Source organism: Eucyclogobius newberryi, unplaced genomic scaffold, assembly GCF_026437365.1.
Source record: "Eucyclogobius newberryi isolate DKJ021-1_F unplaced genomic scaffold, fEucNew1.0.hap1 SCAF_9, whole genome shotgun sequence".
In the NCBI taxonomy this organism is placed as follows: Eukaryota; Metazoa; Chordata; class Actinopteri; order Gobiiformes; family Gobiidae; genus Eucyclogobius; species Eucyclogobius newberryi.
The window spans coordinates 18,251,098-18,270,748 of NW_027316532.1; the positions used below are offsets into that span (position 1 = coordinate 18,251,098).

At 43.9% G+C, this 19,651-nt stretch overlaps 1 protein-coding gene across 1 annotated transcript in view; it reads left to right on the forward strand.

Annotated features, from left to right (window-relative positions):
• The window catches only part of ptprc (protein tyrosine phosphatase receptor type C), a 75,206-nt gene that overhangs the window by 54,431 nt on the left and 1,124 nt on the right, over positions 1-19,651 (forward strand). Inside the window, exons 22-29 of the mRNA XM_072438114.1 lie at positions 2,160-2,295; positions 11,723-11,869; positions 13,040-13,130; positions 13,238-13,371; positions 15,420-15,554; positions 16,073-16,189; positions 16,440-16,597; positions 18,549-18,684. Of these exons, the coding sequence (XP_072294215.1) occupies positions 2,160-2,295; positions 11,723-11,869; positions 13,040-13,130; positions 13,238-13,371; positions 15,420-15,554; positions 16,073-16,189; positions 16,440-16,597; positions 18,549-18,684 (1,054 nt within the window). The remainder of the gene's footprint in view (positions 1-2,159; positions 2,296-11,722; positions 11,870-13,039; positions 13,131-13,237; positions 13,372-15,419; positions 15,555-16,072; positions 16,190-16,439; positions 16,598-18,548; positions 18,685-19,651) is intronic.

Sequence of the window (19,651 nt, forward strand, 5' to 3'; positions counted from 1 at the left end):
GGACACGTAGAGTCCTGCGTCGTGGACACGTAGAGTCCTCTCGGGTTGTCGTCGCCTCCTCTAGGTCGTGGACACGTAGAGTCCTCTCTGGTTGTCGTCGCCTCCTCTGCGTCGTGGACACGTAGAGTCCTCTCGGGTTGTCGTCGCCTCCTCTGCATCGTGGACACGTAGAGTCCTCTCTGGTTGTCGTCTCCTCCTCTGCCTCGTGGACACGTAGAGTCCTCTCTGGTTGTCGTCGCCTCCTCTGCGTCGTGGACATGTAGAGTCCTCTCGGGTTGTTGTCGTCGCCTCCTCTGCGTCGTGGACACGTAGAGTCTTCTCGGGTTGTCGTCGCCTCCTCTGCGTCGTGGACACGTAGAGTCCTGCTTCGTGGACACGTAGAGTCCTCTCGGGTTGTCGTCGCCTCCTCTGCGTCGTGGACACGTAGCGTCCTCTCGGGTTGTCATCGCCTCCTCTACGTCGTGGACACGTAGAGTCCTCTCGGATTGTTGTCGCCTCCTCTACGTCGTGGACACGTAGAGTCCTGCGTCGTGGACACGTAGAGTCCTCTCGGGTTGTCGTCGCCTCCTCTGCGTCGTGGACACATAGAGTCCTGCGTCGTGGACACGTAGAGTCCTCTCGGGTTGTCGTCGCCTCCTCTACGTCGTGGACACGTAGAGTCCTGCGTCGTGGACACGTAGAGTCCTCTCGGGTTGTCATCGCCTCCTCTACGTCGTTGACATGTAGAGTCCTCTCGGGTTTTCGTCGCCTCCTCTGCGTCGTGGACACGTAGAGTCCTCTCGGGTTGTCATCGCCTCCTCTACGTCGTTGACATGTAGAGTCCTCTCGGGTTGTCGTCGCCTCCTCTGCGTCGTGGACACGTAGAGTCCTCTCGGGTTGTCGTCGCCTCCTCTGCGTCGTGGACACGTAGAGTCCTCTCGGGTTGTCGTCGCCTCCTCTGCGTCGTGGACACGTAGAGTCCTCTCAGGTTGTCGTCGCCTCCTCTACGTCGTGGACACGTAGAGTCCTCTCGGGTTGTCGTCGCCTCCTCTGCGTCGTGGACACGTAGAGTCCTGCGTCGTGGACATGTAGAGTCCTCTCGGGTTGTCGTCGCCTCCTCTACGTCGTGGACACGTAGAGTCCTCTCGGGTTGTCGTCGCCTCCTCTACGTCGTGGACACGTAGAGTCCTCTCAGGTTGTCGTCGCCTCCTCTACGTCGTGGACACGTAGAGTCCTCTCGGGTTGTCGTGGCCACCTCTGCGTCGTGGACACGTAGAGTCTTGCGTCGTGGACACGTAGAGTCCTCTCGGGTTGTCGTCGCCTCCTCTGCGTCGTGGACACGTAGAGTCCTCTCGGGTTGTCGTCGCCTTCTCTGCGTCGTGGACACGTAGAGTCCTCTCGGGTTGTCGTCGCCTCCTCTACGTCGTGGACACGTAGAGTCCTCTCGGGTTGTTGTTTCCTCCTCTGCGTCGTGGCGTCGATCATCTGTAAAATAAAACCTTTGGAACGAAATGTCTTTGAGAAAAAACAACAATAAGACAAAACCAGGGCAGAGCTGTCAGTCGTCGTGTTCTTGTCAATCATTTTGGTTGTTTTGGTTTGAAAACGACATCAAACCTCAGCCTTGGTCTTTTTTATAGTATTTCCTGCAGTAAAACAAATGCCTTCAGGCCTAAGTTGTCATGGAAGTTGTGGAGGAAAAAAAGGACATAAATAATAACATACTGTGAAGGCCAAATGTTTTGAGAAAAAAATCACTTTTGATTTGCACAAACTTTGTTGAGACTTTATTTAATTTTCTCCCAAACCTTTTTATTCTTAAATGTAATTCCTCTGGATCATAAACTAAATTCTTAACAAAACTAATAAACAGAAACACGATCATAGAAGTTATTATAAGCCTTGAAGAGCACCTTTGGCACAGTTCTACTTCTTCATAGTCCTAGTTCTTCACAGTCCTAGTTCTTCACAGTCCTAGTTCTTCACAGTTCTAGTTCTTCACAGTCCTAGTTCTTCACAGTTCTAGTTCTTCACTGTCCTAGTTCTTCGCAGTTCTAGTTCTTCACAGTCCTAGTTCTTCACAGTTCTAGTACTTCACAGTCCTAGTTCTTCACAGTTCTAGTACTTCACAGTCCTAGTTCTTCACAGTTCTAGTTCTTCACAGTTCTAGTTCTTCACAGTGCTGGCGTGGGTCGGACGGGCAGCTACATCGGGATCGACGCCATGATGGAGGGTCTGGAGGCCGAGGGCAGAGTGGACATCTATGGCTACGTGGCCCAGCTGCGCAGACAGCGGTGCCTCATGGTGCAGGTGGAGGTGAGGCGACACACAGGCCCCGTTAGACGTAGCGAACCTGTCGGGACGGCCCGGCGCCTTCCGTTCAGCTGAGGCCATGTTTGTCCTGCTGCCGTGGCATTTATTCGAGTTGTACACTTGTGTTTAAAATAATTTGTTTTTTGTATTTAAAGATGTCATATTAGGCTAAACTACAACACACAATAGTCATTATTTTACACAATATTGCCCCGCCTCTTACTGATGAGCCCCGCCTATTTACAGTTGTTGTTGTTGTTGTGGTTGTTGTTGTGTTCCAACCAATTAAGCTGCTTGCAAAAGAATGCTAAAGAATAAAGTAGATGGCGGTAAATGTACATTTACAGTTGTCTGCCATTCACCATTAAAAGTTTGTGTTGTTGTTGCTTTTAATTTGTTTTTAATTTGTTGCGGTTTGCAGCCAACTGAAAAGGTGCATTTACCGCCACCTACTGTAGATGTACGTCTTCTGTAGTAGTACGTCTTCAAAGAATGTGTTTTACGCTATACCCTGAAATAGGAGAAAAAAAACTCTCCTCTTCATCGTGATAAGCCCCGCCTCTTCACTGTGATAAGCCCCGCCTCTTCACCGTGATAAGCCTCGCCTCCTCATACCGATAAGCCCCGCCTCTTCACGGTGCGGTTGCTGTTTTGGCATTTTTGATTGTGAAAAATGTTCCATTGAAGACAATAAGTGTGAAGTTTTTCTATCTCTCGTAAAGTATAAGTGTTACTTATTCTAGGCGGTGTTACTGGAAGGAAGTACAAACCAACACTTTACTGTTTGTGTCGTTCTCGCACATTTAAATTTAAAAATGCACAGCAGCAGTACATAATAGATAATAAATGTGTGCATATACTATACTCACCTGTGCTTCCCCTTCTATCTTACTGCTCAGAGATGTATTTATTTAATTTGGACATATGAGATGTAAAAAGGGGATTGTGGATTCTTTGTTTAGTATTAAAACTAGGGTTCATTCAAATTTTGTCTATTTTTTAATGTTAAAAATGTAATAAATGAAGCTTAGAATTAGATGTCAACAAATCCTGTTCAATCTGTCAATATCTTGTGAAGCGCAAGATGCAAAAGTTTGTAGTCGATACTTTAAAGGTTTATGTTCTTTACGTTCTATGTGGCAGAACGTAAAGATCAACTGTAGATTAAATGAAATAATAACACTTCTTTATGAGCAGATTGGACAATTCTGCTGTTGTTGTATCATGACAACATTACAACACTACAGCGCTGATTTATTATTTAAATTTGTTTTATTATTTTATTTTAGCTTTATTTGAATGCCTAAACAGCAGGAGAGAGTTAGCTTTGAGTAACAAACTTGCCCCTTTATAAACATGCATACAATTATAAAGTTCACTTCCTGATCTTATTTTTTTTTATTTTTCCATTGTAGTCTGACTTAGCCAAAGCCCAATGGAAATAGAATTAGCCCGGAAGTAGTGACGCTAACGCTATTGCCGTTGTGACGCTAACACTATTGCTGTTGTGACGCTAACACTATTGCCGTTGTGACCCTAACACTATTGCCGTTGTGACGCTAACACTACTGCCGTTGTGACGCAAACACTATTGCCGTTGTGACCCTAACACTATTGCCGTTGTGACGCTAACACTACTGCCGTTGTGACGCAAACACTATTGACGTTGTGACGCTAACACTATTGCCATTGTGACGCTAACACTATTGCCGTTGTGACGCTAACACTATTGCCGTTGTGATGCTAACACTACTGCCGTCATGATGCTAACACTATTGCCGTAGTGACGCTAACACTATTGTTGTTGTGACGCTAACACTACTGCCATTGTGACGCAAACACTTTTGACGTTGTGACGCTAACACTACTGCCATTGTGACGCTAACACTATTGTGGTTGTGACGCTAACACTATTGCCGTTGTGATGCTAACACTACTGCCGTCATGATGCTAACACTATTGCCGTAGTGACGCTAACACTATTGCTGTTGTGACGCTAACACTATTGCCGTAGTGATGCTAACACTATTTCCGTTGTGAGGCTAACACTATTGCCGTTGTGACGTAACACTATTGCCGTTGTCTCCTGAGAACTCCACCGCGGTTTTAAAGCCTCGACATCTCCATTAGATGTATATAATTGCAGCCAAACGAACTACGACGTTGTTCGCACTCGGTTGATTGAGTTCTAAAAGTGAATTCAGCGACAAAAACAAACGTAGAACATTCCTCCAAACCTCAAACGCCATGTGCCTTCTGAAAGTCTGTGACATTTACCAGAACAAACAGGAAGTGAACTCGCTCTCGTCCGTCTTTGAAGCTCTAAAATGGCATCTGAAATGAAACCGCTGGAGCTTCGCGGGACGTTCCCGGAGCAGCTTCTGAGCGATCTCGTGCTGCATCAGAACACAAAGAAAATAGCGTTTATTTTGTCTGTTGTCTAAAGAAATATCACTGACGATATCGATATTCGGACGATTTTGTGTCAGTCTAACAGAAATGTGATCAAACTCGTCTTAAAACGTATCAGTTGAGATTTAATTCTGAGAAATGTGAATTGTCTGAAAAATGTGATCACAAAAGCTCAGAAATATCACCTGAAATCCTCATTTTTATCTTGTTTTTTGAAGAATTTTGTTTCCTATAAACAATAAACTCAGCATTAATATAGTAGAAAAAGCTTCAGTTGTAGTCATCTGGACTCAGTTTGAAAAAATAGACGTTTCGACTCTCATCCAAGAGTCCATCCATCCATCTTCTGCCGCTTTATCCGGGGCCGGGTCGCGGGGGCAGCAGTCTGAGCAGGGACTCCCAGACTTCCTTCTCCCCAGACACTTCCTCTAACTCCTCCGGGGGGATCCCGAGGCGTTCCCAGGCCAGCCGAGAGACACAGTCTCTCCAGCGTGTCCTGATGGAGGGTATAGAGCTGGTCCAGTGTTCCACGACCGGGACGAAAACCACTCTGCTCCTCCTGAATCCGAGGTTCGACTATCGGTCGGATTCTCCTCTCCAGTACCTTGGAATAGACCTTACCCGGGAGGCTGAGGAGTGTGATCCCTCTGTAGTTGGAACACACCCTCCGGTCCCCCTTCTTGAACAGAGGGACCACCACCCCGGTCTGCCAGTCCAGAGGCACGGTCCCCGAACGCCACGCGATGTTGCAGAGACGTGTCAACCAAGACAGTCCTACAACATCCAGATACTTTAGGTACTCAGGGCGGATCTCATCCACCCCCGGAGCCCTGCCACCGAGGAGTTTGCGGACAACCTCAGTGACTTCAGCTTGGGTGATGGATGAGCCAGCCTCCGAGTCCCCGGTCTCTACTTCCTCTTCAGAAGACGTGACTGAGGGATTAAGGAGATCCTCAAAGTATTCCTTCCACCGTCCGACGACATCCCCAGTCGAGGTCAGCAGGCCTCCACCCGCACCGTAAACGGTGTTTGTGAGACACTGCTTCCCCTTCCTGAGGCGCCGGACGGTTTGCCAGAATTTCTTTGGTGCCGACCGATAGTCCTCCTCCATGGCCTCCCCGAACTCCTCCCAGGCCCGGGTTTTTGCCTCTGCGACAGCACGAGCCGCGGCTCGCTTGGCCTGCCGATACCCGTCGATGACCTCCGGAGACCTACAAGCCAGAGTGGCCTGATAGGCCTCCTTCTTTAGTCTGACGGCATCCCTTACTTCCGGTGTCCACCACCGGGTTCGGGGGTTGCCGCCACGACAGGCACCGGAGACCTTGCGACCACAGCTCCGAGCAGCCGCATCAACAATGGAGGCGGAGAACATGGTCCACTCGGACTCAATGTCCCCAGCCTCCCCCGGGACATGGGAGAAGCTCTCCCGGAGGTGCGAGTTGAATACCCTACTGACAGAGGGCTCCACTAGACGTTCCCAACAGACCCTCACAATGCGCTTGGGTCTGCCAAGTCTGTCCGGCTTCCTCCTCCGCCAGCGGATCCAACTCACCACCAGGTGGTGATCGGTTGACAACTCTGCACGTCGCTCTTTCGGGCTGTGCCCGGCCGGGTCCCGTGGGGTAAGACCCGGCCACCAGGCGCTCGCCATGGAGCACCCATCCCAGGCCTGGCTCCAGGATGGGGCCCCGGTGACGCCGATCCGGGCGACGTGAACTGCCTTGATTGTGTCGTCGTCATAAGAGGCTTCTGAACCGATCTTTGTCTGACCCGTCACCTAGGACCTGTTTGCCTTGGGAGACCCTACCAGGGGCATGAAGCCCCCGACAACATAGCTCCCGGGATCATTCGGGCACTCAAACCCCTCCACCACGTTAAGGTGTCGGTTCAAGGAGGAGACATCATCCAAGAGTCATTGTCAATAAAAGAATTTAGATCGAGAACTCCGATATTAATACTGTTCTGTGGTAAGACCCACCCATTGGGAGGAGCCTTCCTGAAGTAGAAAGAGTTGTTTGTTTCAACAGAAACTCCCCCTTGTATCTACCGAGCTAGCCTATTCAGAATCTTAATGGGCTATTAGAATCCTCTTTGTCTTTGTGAGACCCTGGCTCAACCACCCTGAGTACCTGATTAGCATCTAAATGACCTGGTCCTCTACCTTTCCAGGGGTTCAGTAACCCATTATAAATAACAGGAAGATTAAACCTTAGCCCTCCATTTCTGTTTAAAGAAGGTCTTTCTTTTTTAACAAAAATAGCTTCCTTGACTCCTCTTTCAAACCATCTGAAAGAGGAGTCACGGCACTCTGAGGTCCTGAACTTGTATTTCTTCAGGACCTCAGAGTGCCGTGCATCTCCATCTTGAAGCCTCTAATCACTCGTTTGAAGACGGTGAGGTGAAGGTTTTAAGCAGGGAGAAAAGATGGTTTGAAAGAGGAGTCAAGGAAGCTATTTTTGTTAAAAAAGAAAGACCTTCTTTAAACAGAAATGGAGGGCTAAGGTTTAATCTTCCTGTTATTTATAATGGGTTACTGAACCCCTGGAAAGGTAGAGGACCAGGTCATTTAGATGCTAATCAGGTACTCAGGGTGGTTGAGCCAGGGTCTCACAAAGACAAAGAGGATTCTAATAGCCCATTAAGATTCTGAATAGGCTAGCTCGGTAGATACAAGGGGGAAGTTTCTGTTGAAACAAACAACTCTTTCTACTTCAGGAAGGCTCCTCCCAATGGGCGGGTCTTACCACAGAACAGTATTAATATCGGAGTTCTCGATCTAAATTCTTTTATTGACAATGACTCTTGGATGAGAGTCGAAACGTCTATTTTTTCAAACTGAGTCCAGATGACTACAACTGAAGCTTTTTCTACTATGGAACACGCCTGGACGAATGAGGGATTACACCGTCAGCATTAAAATGTTGAGTATCGTCCAAACAACAGTCATGATACACTACATGCTGATGTATCGTCCACTCTGACTGTGTAAAAAAAATTATCACAGTATCACAGTATCAAAGTATCAAAGTATCACAGTATCAAAGTATCAAAGTATCACTGTATCACTGTATCGCAGTATCAAAGCATCAAAGTATCAAAGCATCAAAGTATCACAGTATCATAGTATGTCGTATTGAGCTGTTTATGTTTGAGTCGTGTCACTTCTTTGTAAATTAATTATGTGGCCGCTTGTTGAAGGTGCCACATGAAACTCTTCTGATGGAGGTTCTGGTGCCGGCCTGACACCAAATCACGGGTCAGATCTGTGGAGAGGAGACGCCATTCTCTGAGAGAATGCCTGTTTTGTGTAATACAGTGATCCCTCGCTATAACGCGGTTCACTTTTCGCGGACTTTGCATCATGCATTGTGTTCTGCATTCTGATTGGCTAAACAGTCTCTCCGCGTCTTCTCTACCTGTGTGTCAATAACGTTATGGATTAATATGTACACGTACGTAAAACCGCTTGCCAAATTGAAGTTTGCGAGGCCGGTGAGAGCGGCGCGCGCGAGCTTCAATGTTTTATGGAGTATTTCATTGTATAATAACTGTAAAAAAATAAAGGTTTCTCCTTCGCGGATTTCGCCTACTGCGGGTTCGTTCTGGAACGTAACCCCCGCGATAAACGAGGGTTCACTGTATATGCAAGAAGGGCGCATTCAATGTCAAACTGTGAAAGCAAAACGATATATCACATCTCTCTAACATGTCTAACATCTCTCTAACATCTCTAACATCTCTCTAACATCTCTAACATCTCTATCATCTCTCTAACATCTCTCTAACATCTCTAACATCTCTATCATCTCTCTAATATCTCTCTAACACCTCTAACATCTCTCTAACATCTCTATCATCTCTCTAACATCTCTAACATCTCTCTAACATCTCTATCATCTCTCTAACATCTCTCTAACATCTCTAACATCTCTCTAACATCTCTCTAACATCTCTAACATCTCTCTAACATCTCTATCATCTCTCTAACATCTCTAACATCTCTCTAACATCTCTATCATCTCTCTAACATCTCTCCAACATCTCTCCAACATCTCTCCAACATCTCTCCAACATCTCTAACATCTCTCTAACATCTTTCTAACATCTCTAACATCTCTATCATCTCTCTAACATCTCTATCATCTCTCTAACATCTCTAACATCTCTCTAACATCTCTCCAACATCTCTCCAACATCTCTAACATCGCTCTAACATCTCTCCAACATCTCTAACATCTCTATCATCTCTCTAACATCTCTCCAACATCTCTATCATCTCTCTAACATCTCTCTAACATCTCTCTAACATCTCTCCAACATCTCTAACATCTCTATCATCTCTCTAACATCTCTCCAACATCTCTCCAACATCTCTATCATCTCTCTAACATCTCTCTAACATCTCTATCATCTCTCTAACATCTCTCCAACATCTCTATCATCTCTCTAACATCTCTCTAACATCTCTATCATCTCTCTAACATCTCTCCAACATCTCTATCATCTCTCTAACATCTCTCTAACATCTCTAACATCTCTATCATCTCTCTATCATCTCTCTAACATCTCTCTAACATCTCTAACATCTCTCTAACATCTCTATCATCTCTCTAACATCTCTCTAACATCTCTCCAACATCTCTCCAACATCTCTAACATCTCTCTAACATCTTTCTAACATCTCTAACATCTCTATCATCTCTCTAACATCTCTATCATCTCTCTAACATCTCTAACATCTCTCTAACATCTCTCCAACATCTCTCCAACATCTCTAACATCGCTCTAACATCTCTCCAACATCTCTAACATCTCTATCATCTCTCTAACATCTCTCCAACATCTCTAACATCTCTATCATCTCTCTAACATCTCTCCAACATCTCTATCATCTCTCTAACATCTCTCTAACATCTCTCTAACATCTCTCCAACATCTCTAACATCTCTATCATCTCTCTAACATCTCTCTAACATCTCTCTAACATCTCTCCAACATCTCTAACATCTCTATCATCTCTCTAACATCTCTCCAACATCTCTAACATCTCTATCATCTCTCTAACATCTCTCCAACATCTCTATCATCTCTCTAACATCTCTCTAACATCTCTCTAACATCTCTCCAACATCTCTAACATCTCTATCATCTCTCTAACATCTCTCCAACATCTCTATCATCTCTATAACATCTCTCTAACATCTCTATCATCTCTCTAACATCTCTCCAACATCTCTATCATCTCTCTAACATCTCTCTAACATCTCTCTAACATCTCTAACATCTCTCTAACATCTCTCTAACATCTCTAACATCTCTCTAACATCTCTATCATCTCTCTAACATCTCTAACATCTCTCTAACATCTCTATCATCTCTCTAACATCTCTCCAACATCTCTCCAACATCTCTCCAACATCTCTCCAACATCTCTAACATCTCTCTAACATCTTTCTAACATCTCTAACATCTCTATCATCTCTCTAACATCTCTATCATCTCTCTAACATCTCTAACATCTCTCTAACATCTCTCCAACATCTCTCCAACATCTCTAACATCGCTCTAACATCTCTCCAACATCTCTAACATCTCTATCATCTCTCTAACATCTCTCCAACATCTCTATCATCTCTCTAACATCTCTCTAACATCTCTCTAACATCTCTCCAACATCTCTAACATCTCTATCATCTCTCTAACATCTCTCCAACATCTCTCCAACATCTCTATCATCTCTCTAACATCTCTCTAACATCTCTATCATCTCTCTAACATCTCTCCAACATCTCTATCATCTCTCTAACATCTCTCTAACATCTCTATCATCTCTCTAACATCTCTCCAACATCTCTATCATCTCTCTAACATCTCTCTAACATCTCTAACATCTCTATCATCTCTCTATCATCTCTCTAACATCTCTCTAACATCTCTAACATCTCTCTAACATCTCTATCATCTCTCTAACATCTCTCTAACATCTCTCCAACATCTCTCCAACATCTCTAACATCTCTCTAACATCTTTCTAACATCTCTAACATCTCTATCATCTCTCTAACATCTCTATCATCTCTCTAACATCTCTAACATCTCTCTAACATCTCTCCAACATCTCTCCAACATCTCTAACATCGCTCTAACATCTCTCCAACATCTCTAACATCTCTATCATCTCTCTAACATCTCTCCAACATCTCTAACATCTCTATCATCTCTCTAACATCTCTCCAACATCTCTATCATCTCTCTAACATCTCTCTAACATCTCTCTAACATCTCTCCAACATCTCTAACATCTCTATCATCTCTCTAACATCTCTCTAACATCTCTCTAACATCTCTCCAACATCTCTAACATCTCTATCATCTCTCTAACATCTCTCCAACATCTCTAACATCTCTATCATCTCTCTAACATCTCTCCAACATCTCTATCATCTCTCTAACATCTCTCTAACATCTCTCTAACATCTCTCCAACATCTCTAACATCTCTATCATCTCTCTAACATCTCTCCAACATCTCTATCATCTCTATAACATCTCTCTAACATCTCTATCATCTCTCTAACATCTCTATCATCTCTCTAACATCTCTCTAACATCTCTCTAACATCTCTCCAACATCTCTAACATCTCTCTAACATCTCTCTAACATCTCTCCAACATCTCCCTAACATCTCTAACATCTCTCTAACATCTCTCCAACATCTCTCCAACATCTCTCTAACATCTCTAACATCTCTCTAACATCTCTAACATCTCTCTAACATCTCTAATATCTCTCTAACATCGCTCCAACATCTCTCTAACATCTCTCTAACATCTCTAACATCTCTCTAACATCTCTAATATCTCTCTAACATCTCTCTAACATCTCCAACATCTCTCTAACATCTCTAACATCTCTCTATCAGTGCAGCTTTAAGAGAAAACGCTGCAACAACATAAAGTACAGAACATAAAGCGTGACCAATGATCTATTCTTTTTCTTCTTCTCCTTCTGGCGCTCAGGCCCAGTACATCCTCATCCACCAGGCGCTGCTGGAGCACAACCAGTTTGGAGAGACCGAGATCAGCCTGAGCGAGCTCCACAGCAGCGTAAGCACCCTGAAGGAGCGCAGCGCCGACGAGAGCCCCCTCATGGACGAGGAGTTTGAGGTACTCCCACTGACAGGCCGGATCGGAAGCAGTTTATCCAGACGATCAGACGAGGAGCATGAATACTCAAAGAAAGACCTCTTATTTTCAGTCAAATCAGCCATTCTGAGATTATTCAGGATCAGTTTGTTCTCCAAAGTCACAAATGAAAAAGCCTAAAGGTCAAAGGTGTTTTATAAAGCATTCCATTTAGGCTTTAAAGGACACGCTTAGATGTAATGTAATGTACTTTGTCTCTCTTCTAGCCCTGTTCTCACTCTGTTCCTCGTCACATTTAGCTTCATTCACAGTTTGATAAAGTCCTCTCCCCTCCGAGCCTCAGAAACACTCCGTTCTGAATATCCTCCATAACTGACCTTTTCTCCATCTGTGACTCTGAGAATCTTTAGCTTTTTTTAAACTCCATAAATCATCTCCAGACTTGTTACGTGCTTTTCTGTCGTCTAATCATGAGTTGTATTTTTTAAATGTTTGAGTGGTGGCACCATCTACTGGCTGCGAGGGGGATTACACAGTTTGCAGTGCTGGAAATAGGCAACAATCCAAATGTTTGTTATAAATGTTTTATTTTTTAGTTCTAAAACATGAGATGCCAAATTAAAGGTGCTCAAGAGGTTTAAAGGCTGATAACAGAACAAAAAATCCGTCATATTTCCCTTTAAAAAACAAACAAACTTTATAATACGTCCCTAAATCAAATTTTTTGAGATATTGCCCTCAGGTTTGAGAACGGAAATGTCAAAACCCAACAAAGTCTCCAAACCTCCAACAGCAGCTTATATTTATCACTTTCAAGTTGAAAAAAGATACAAAAAGATATATAAAATAATAACCAAAGTAAATCAGAACTAAACTAAACCAAATCAGCTTCACAAACATTATACCATAATCATATTTAATCATATTTAGTTGACATAAGTAACTGCAGAGTTTATAATTTGCTAAATGTGACCGTTACAATAGCATTTTGATTCGTTTTTAAAGCTGCCGTCTTCCAATTTCAGACGGAGAAAGCAGGAAGTAGACGCATTCCCAACTCTCGTTAACCCCTTCGCTAAAGTTCACGTATTTTTAGGCGCATCCTCTGCTTTAGAACAGACTTTAACTCTTGAGAAAAACTGTGGGATGATTTTCACACCGCGCGGATCTAAAGTCGGACTGTCGTTTCAGAGAATTCCCTCGTACAAAAACTGGAGAACGTACAACGCGGGCATCATGGAGGAGAACCACAAGCTGAACCGCACCGCCTCCGTCGTCCCATGTGAGTCCGTCCGAAGCGTTTCTCTTCCGGCACCTTCGCTTTGTTGCCGCGCTGATCGTTTTGTCGCAGGCAGAACAAGTAAAACGCCCCCTTGTGTTGCCCTCTAGATGATTTCAACCGCGTGCTGCTGCGGCTGGAGGAGGAGCCCAGTCAAGACGAGGAGGAGGAGGAAGACGAGGAAGAGGAGTCTTCTGACGAGGAGGAGGAGTCGTCCAAGTACATCAACGCCTCGCATATCGACGTGAGTGTTCTGCTAAAGTCAGGAGTCGCAAAGTCGAGGCCGCACGGCGCTCGAAATTTTGGCGTCGTTGCGTCTGTCATTCTGTTGGTCGCTCTGTTGGTCGTTCTGATGGTCGCTCTGTTGGTCGCTCTGTCGGTCGTTCTGTCGGTCGTTCTGTCGGTCGTTCTGTCGGTCGTTCTGTCGGTCGTTCTGTCGGTCGTTCTGTCGGTCGTTCTGATGGTCGTTCTGATGGTCGTTCTGATGGTCGTTCTGTCGGTCGTTCTGCTGGTCGTTCTGCTGGTCGTTCTGTCGGTCGCTCTGTCGGTCGCTCTGTCGGTCGTTCTGTCGGTCGTTCTGTCGGTCGTTCTGTCGGTCGTTCTGATGGTCGTTCTGTCGGTCGTTCTGCTGGTCGTTCTGTCGGTCGTTCTGTCGGTCGTTCTGTCGGTCGTTCTGATGGTCGTTCTGCTGGTCGTTCTGTCGGTCGTTCTGATGGTCGTTCTGTCGGTCGTTCTGATGGTCGTTCTGTCGGTCGTTCTGCTGGTCGTTCTGCTGGTCGTTCTGTCGGTCGCTCTGTCGGTCGCTCTGTCGGTCGTTCTGTCGGTCGTTCTGTCGGTCGTTCTGTCGGTCGTTCTGTCGGTCGTTCTGTCGGTCGTTCTGATGGTCGTTCTGTCGGTCGTTCTGTCGGTCGTTCTGATGGTCGTTCTGATGGTCGTTCTGCCGGTCGTTCTGTCGGTCGTTCTGCTGGTCGTTCTGTCGGTCGTTCTGTCGGTCGCTCTGTCGGTCGTTCTGTCGGTCGTTCTGCTGGTCGTTCTGTCGGTCGTTCTGTCGGTCGTTCTGTCGGTCGTTCTGTCGGTCGTTCTGCTGGTCGTTCTGTCGGTCGTTCTGTCGGTCGTTCTGTCGGTCGTTCTGATGGTCGTTCTGATGGTCGTTCTCTCAAATGTCTTTGGAACCTTCAGAACAAAAGTCAAAGGAACTCATTATAGTGCAGGGCTATTCAGGCACGGGGGCTAATTCGGGTCCTTCAAGCAATTTAATCTGGCCTAAGTAAATATTGAGCCAGTAATATCTAAATGTTTAAAAACCTGTTGTGATCCTGGTTCAGTCCTGGTTTAGTCCTGGTTTAGTCCTGGTTCAGTCCTGGTTTAGTCCTGGTTCAGTCCTGGTTTAGTCCTGGTTCAGTCCTGATTTAGTCCTGGTTCTGTCCTGGTTTAGTTCTGGTTTAGTCCTGGTTTAGTCCTGGTTCAGTCCTGATTTAGTCCTGATTTAGTCCCGGTTCAGTCCTGGTTTAGTCCTGGTTCAGTCCCGGTTCAGTCCCGGTTTAGTCCCGGTTCAGTCCTAGTTCAGTCCTGGGTTAGTCCTGGTTGGTACTAGACTAGAACCAACAAGGACAGAACCGGGACTGAACAAGACAGCCTGGTTCAGTCCCGGTTCTGTCCTGGTTCAGTCCTGGTTGGTTCTAGTCTAGTACCAACCAGGACTAAATGTGACTATTTTGCATCCCAATGTCTTTATTATTTCCCTGGTGCTTCACTGCAGAAACCCACGTTGTGTATTTCTGTTCTTGTTCTACCTGTGGCCGTTACGTTTTGCTTTGCTGTTCGTCTCATTGGTCAACTCTTCGGCAGCGTCGGCGAGTGAAGAACCGTCGGACCCTCAGGACTAAACGCTCTCTCTCTCTCTCTCTCTCACCTCAGGACTAAACGCTCTCTCTCCTCAGGACTAAACGCTCTCTCTCCTCAGGACTAAATGCTCTTTCTCCTCAGGACTAAACGCTCTCTCTCTCTCTCTCTCCTCAGGGCTAAACGCTCTCTCTCTGTCTCTCTCTCTCTCTCTCCTCAGGACTAAACGCTCTCTCTCCTCAGGACTAAACGCTCTCTCTCCTCAGGACTAAACGCTCTCTCTCCTCAGGACTAAACGCTCTCTCTCCTCAGGACTAAACGCTCTCTCTCCTCAGGACTAAACGCTCTCTCTCCTCAGGACTAAACGCTCTCTCTCCTCAGGACTAAACGCTCTCTCTCCTCAGGACTAAACGCTCTTTCTCCTCAGGACTAAACGCTCTTTCTCCTCAGGGTTACTGGGGCTCACGCTGCTTCATCGCGGCCCAGACGCCGCTCACCGACACAGTGGAGGACTTCTGGCTCATGGTGCACCAGAAGAGAGTCTCCACCATCGTCATGCTCTCGGGCGGCAGCCAGGGGGCCACGGTGAGTCCAGTCCCACAAGCGCAGCTGAGCAAAGCGACGGCCATTTAGTTTGTGTTTAACGCCACGATATGAGAACAAAACAGAAAAGCAACAAATTATCACTCTTTTCTGTTTACGTTTTTTTAACTGACGTTTTAGTTCATAATTAGTGTCATTCATTTGTGTAGTTTTAGTCTTGTTTTGTTTTTTTTATTTTTGCCAAATGTACAGTAAAGTCTGCAGAGTGAGCTAAAATATATCTATATACTTTATCTTGAAGGTTTCAAAAGGAAAACGTATGTACTAAACTGACCAAACAGCAAAACCACAGTGATGAAGTGGAAAAAAAAGACCAGGAATAGTTCAAATAAACATCTTTTACATTGTCTTCATCATCAGTAACACAAGTCAAAAAGATGACAGGAGATGACGTTAGCAGTGCGCCAGTAGACGAGTGTTAGCATCTTCGTTTTCTTTATCAGTTATGATAAATAAGTCGAGTTTTCTTTGCACAATTAAGTCCGTTTTGTCGTTTTCAGGAGTGCACTTACTTGCCCAAAGAGCGAAACACTTTTGGAGAGGTGGAGGTGGAGGTGACGTCCACAGAAGTGACTCCGGTGTTCGTCAGCCACACCATGAGTGTCCGCCACGTCAAGGTGAGCGAAAACGAATCAGAACGAACAAAATAAATGAAAAGAAGAACGCACAAAACTCACGGAAACTGTTTGACCCTCAGTCCAACCCAAAACTTCCTTTTATAAACCACAAACCAGGTCCAAACGCCTTCATTTACAGTTTAAAGGCAATTCCCGAAGTGACCGCCTGATGGCACTGTATGCACCTTAAAAGCATAGAACACCATGGCAATTGTACGATCTTTTTGTGACCGCTTTAACTCGTCCGCAGAGGAAAGAGTGTCGAGCGGTCAGACATTACGAATTCCTGAAGTGGGCGGAGGGAGACGTGCCGGAGAAGCAGGAGCTGATGGAGCTGCTAAAGGAGGTCCGGGGCAGGTGTGGCAGCAGCAAAACGCTCAGGACGTCGCCGGCTCTGGTCCACTGCAGGTGAGATGACCACAACGACCACTGACCGCTCTGTCATGGCTGCTGTTGGACAAGAACTAGAACGTTTCCCTTTTAAAACCATCTAAAGTGGAACCAGCTCCTGAACTGTGGTCAGATCTGCAGGTTTTCTCTCCACGTGTAAAAGAGTTGGTAGTGAACTGTTCCAGCATCAGCCCAGTTAACCTCATAGCACTTTTAAATAGTTTCATGTTTACTTTGCTTCGCTACTGGCTGTTATTTTATTTATTCTTTTTCTACCGCTTGTTCCCGCTTGGGTACGCGCGTGACTGGAGCCTGTCCCAGTGACTTTGGGCCTAATTTTCTTTTATTGTTTTTTTAATTTTAATTATTAATTTTAATTTTATTTTATTAATTTTATTAATTTTATTAATTTTATTAATTTTATTAATTTTATTAATTTTATTAATTTTATTTATTTTATTTATTTTATTTATTTTATTTATTTTATTTATTTTACTTATTTTATTACTATTTATCTTCTTATTATTTGTATATTTATACATTTTTATTTTTTGTTTAATTCAATTTAATTTTAATGTTATTCTTATTGTTTTATTTTATTTGTTTGAATTCATTGTTTTTTTTAAATAATATATATAATTTTTTTTCATTTTATTCATACAGCATAGAACTCAATGAGAGAAATGCCCTGTTGAACATAAAACACATAAAACAAACTGAACAGAATATATGGATAAAATGGCAATAAAACGATCAATTAAACAAAATAAATAAAATGTTAAAAGACACAAAAAGAAAACATTAAAAACAAGAGAACCGGCAGTGTGGATAGTCTTTTATGAGTGCTTTGAGTTCATTAAAAAGTATCAAATCAGTTAATTTAAAATGTCTTGTTGTTTGATTTGACTCTAAAATAAAATCTTAAACTGAGTGAAAAGTGTAATAAACATACTTTTCTTTCTCTCATTACACTTACAGTTTTCACAGTTGCTAACACCCAAAAAGCAAAAATTTGGCACAATTTGCACAACCTTCACTTCATGTACCAATCGCTCGCCCCAAGTTGGCACTACTTCACACTCCCTTATCTGCATTAGACTCTGACTTTCCTTCTTTACACTCTGATGTCAATTACAAATCACCTTCTGTCAAAACACTACACACAACTTTTGGTTGTTGCACACAGTTCTCAAGTAAAATCTCAAAGCATCAACCTATAACACACAAATATTCAAAACACTACACACAATGTTCAGTCGTTGAACATGTCAGAACACACTCAAGTAAAATCTTGTGGCGACGTCAGTGTGGAGGCCTGTCAGGGCTTCATGCGCCACTCAAGGCCATTCTTCCAACGCTGCTTAGACACTGCCTGTGATGTCGATGAGGCCCTCTGGCCTGACAGGAACCGGAGGCATGATGGCTAATTTTTTTTTGTGAGGGGGGGACGGTTTATTGTACTGTACTGTACTGCTCTGTGTGTGCTAAAATTACTGTAAACTTTTTTTTTTTTTGGTTGCATATTTGTGTGCTGTTTTATGTTAGACTACAAAAGTTTACAAAAGTGACCTACAGACATTTTACAAAAGGAGAAATGGCACATTTTCTACATTGTCATTCTTAAGGTGCGTTCTGTTTCTTTAATTGTGTCTTCAGCTTTGCACCTAAGTGTGCTGTAAATGCTTGGTAGTGTGCAGACAAATGCTTAGTTGTGTGTACTCAATGAATGGTATGTGTGTGTCATTTGAAAAAATGGCTGTGTGTACCAAATGAAAACACGAGTTCCATTTTGTGAACAGGTAAGAGATTTGATGGCAAAGAGTCATCTTGCAAAGGGAGTGTCAGGTTTAGCATTTTGTGTGTGAGGTTTTCAGATCTGTGTGTTCAGTTTGAAAAAAGCCGTTATTGTTTTGAGAAACGGGTGTTAACAATTGTGAAAAACTGTAAATATGTCTTTCTCATTCTCCAGTGACGGCTCGACCCGCACCGGCCTGATGGTGGCGCTGTGGAACCTTCTGGACAGTGCGGAGACTGAGAAACTGGTGGACGTTTTTCAAGTGGTGAAAACACTGCGTAAAGAACGAGTGGCCATGATCCACAGCCTGGTGAGGAAGGGCATCTGGGTCTTTTGTTCTGATCCTTTATGGACAGTGTGCACTTTTTGTACAGTGTTCATCACAGATATAAACAAAGGGAAAGAGAGAAAGAGAATGAAAGAGAGAGAAAGAGAAAAAGCGAGTAGAAAAATCATCTTTGAAATGCAGTTGTTTGCTGGGCTAGAGTTAAACTGAAGTATAAATACATTTGTGACTGAAGTATTCTCAGTTGTCGATGTATTTGTATTTGTTCTTGTGACGTGAACAATAAGTGTAGTTTTAAGGATTAATTAACACTAATTGTGATCAGTGGACGATTGATAACTGTCATGAACTCATTAACACGTGTCAAAAGACCTTTTATAACAAAGACCACAACATTATGACAGCAAAATGTTCAAAATAATACATTATTGCTGATTTTAGCAGTAATTAACTTCATTCATAAATATCCAATCACCTCGTTTCAACCTTTATTTGGCTATTTGAAATCATTAATAATAATTATTAATATCACATATCTGATTGATCATTTATAATGTATAATAATAATAATAATTGACTAAAATACTGGTTAGTGACAGCCCCCATGTTAGACCACATGTTTGTCTCCAAGGAGATGTTTCTTTTCCCGTAATGTTCCACACTGTTCATTAAACAGATCATCTCCAAATCCTAAATTCTTTATATTTACACTTTTAATTTCACACTGTGGAACGTTACGGTGACACAACATCTCCATGGAGACGAACGCCTGAAGAGTGGGCCATTTGATCTGCAAATATGTATAACATATATATACTTATACTTATAACATAAAAGTACCATTCTGAAAATATACAATCTACAGCACTTTAATCTTCTCACTTCGAACATTCTGACCTTTTATCAATGAGACTAAAGAAATCACAATATTATCCCGATCATTTTATTGATAATTTCCCGCCCTTTCCCCGCCCTTTCCCCACCCTTTCCC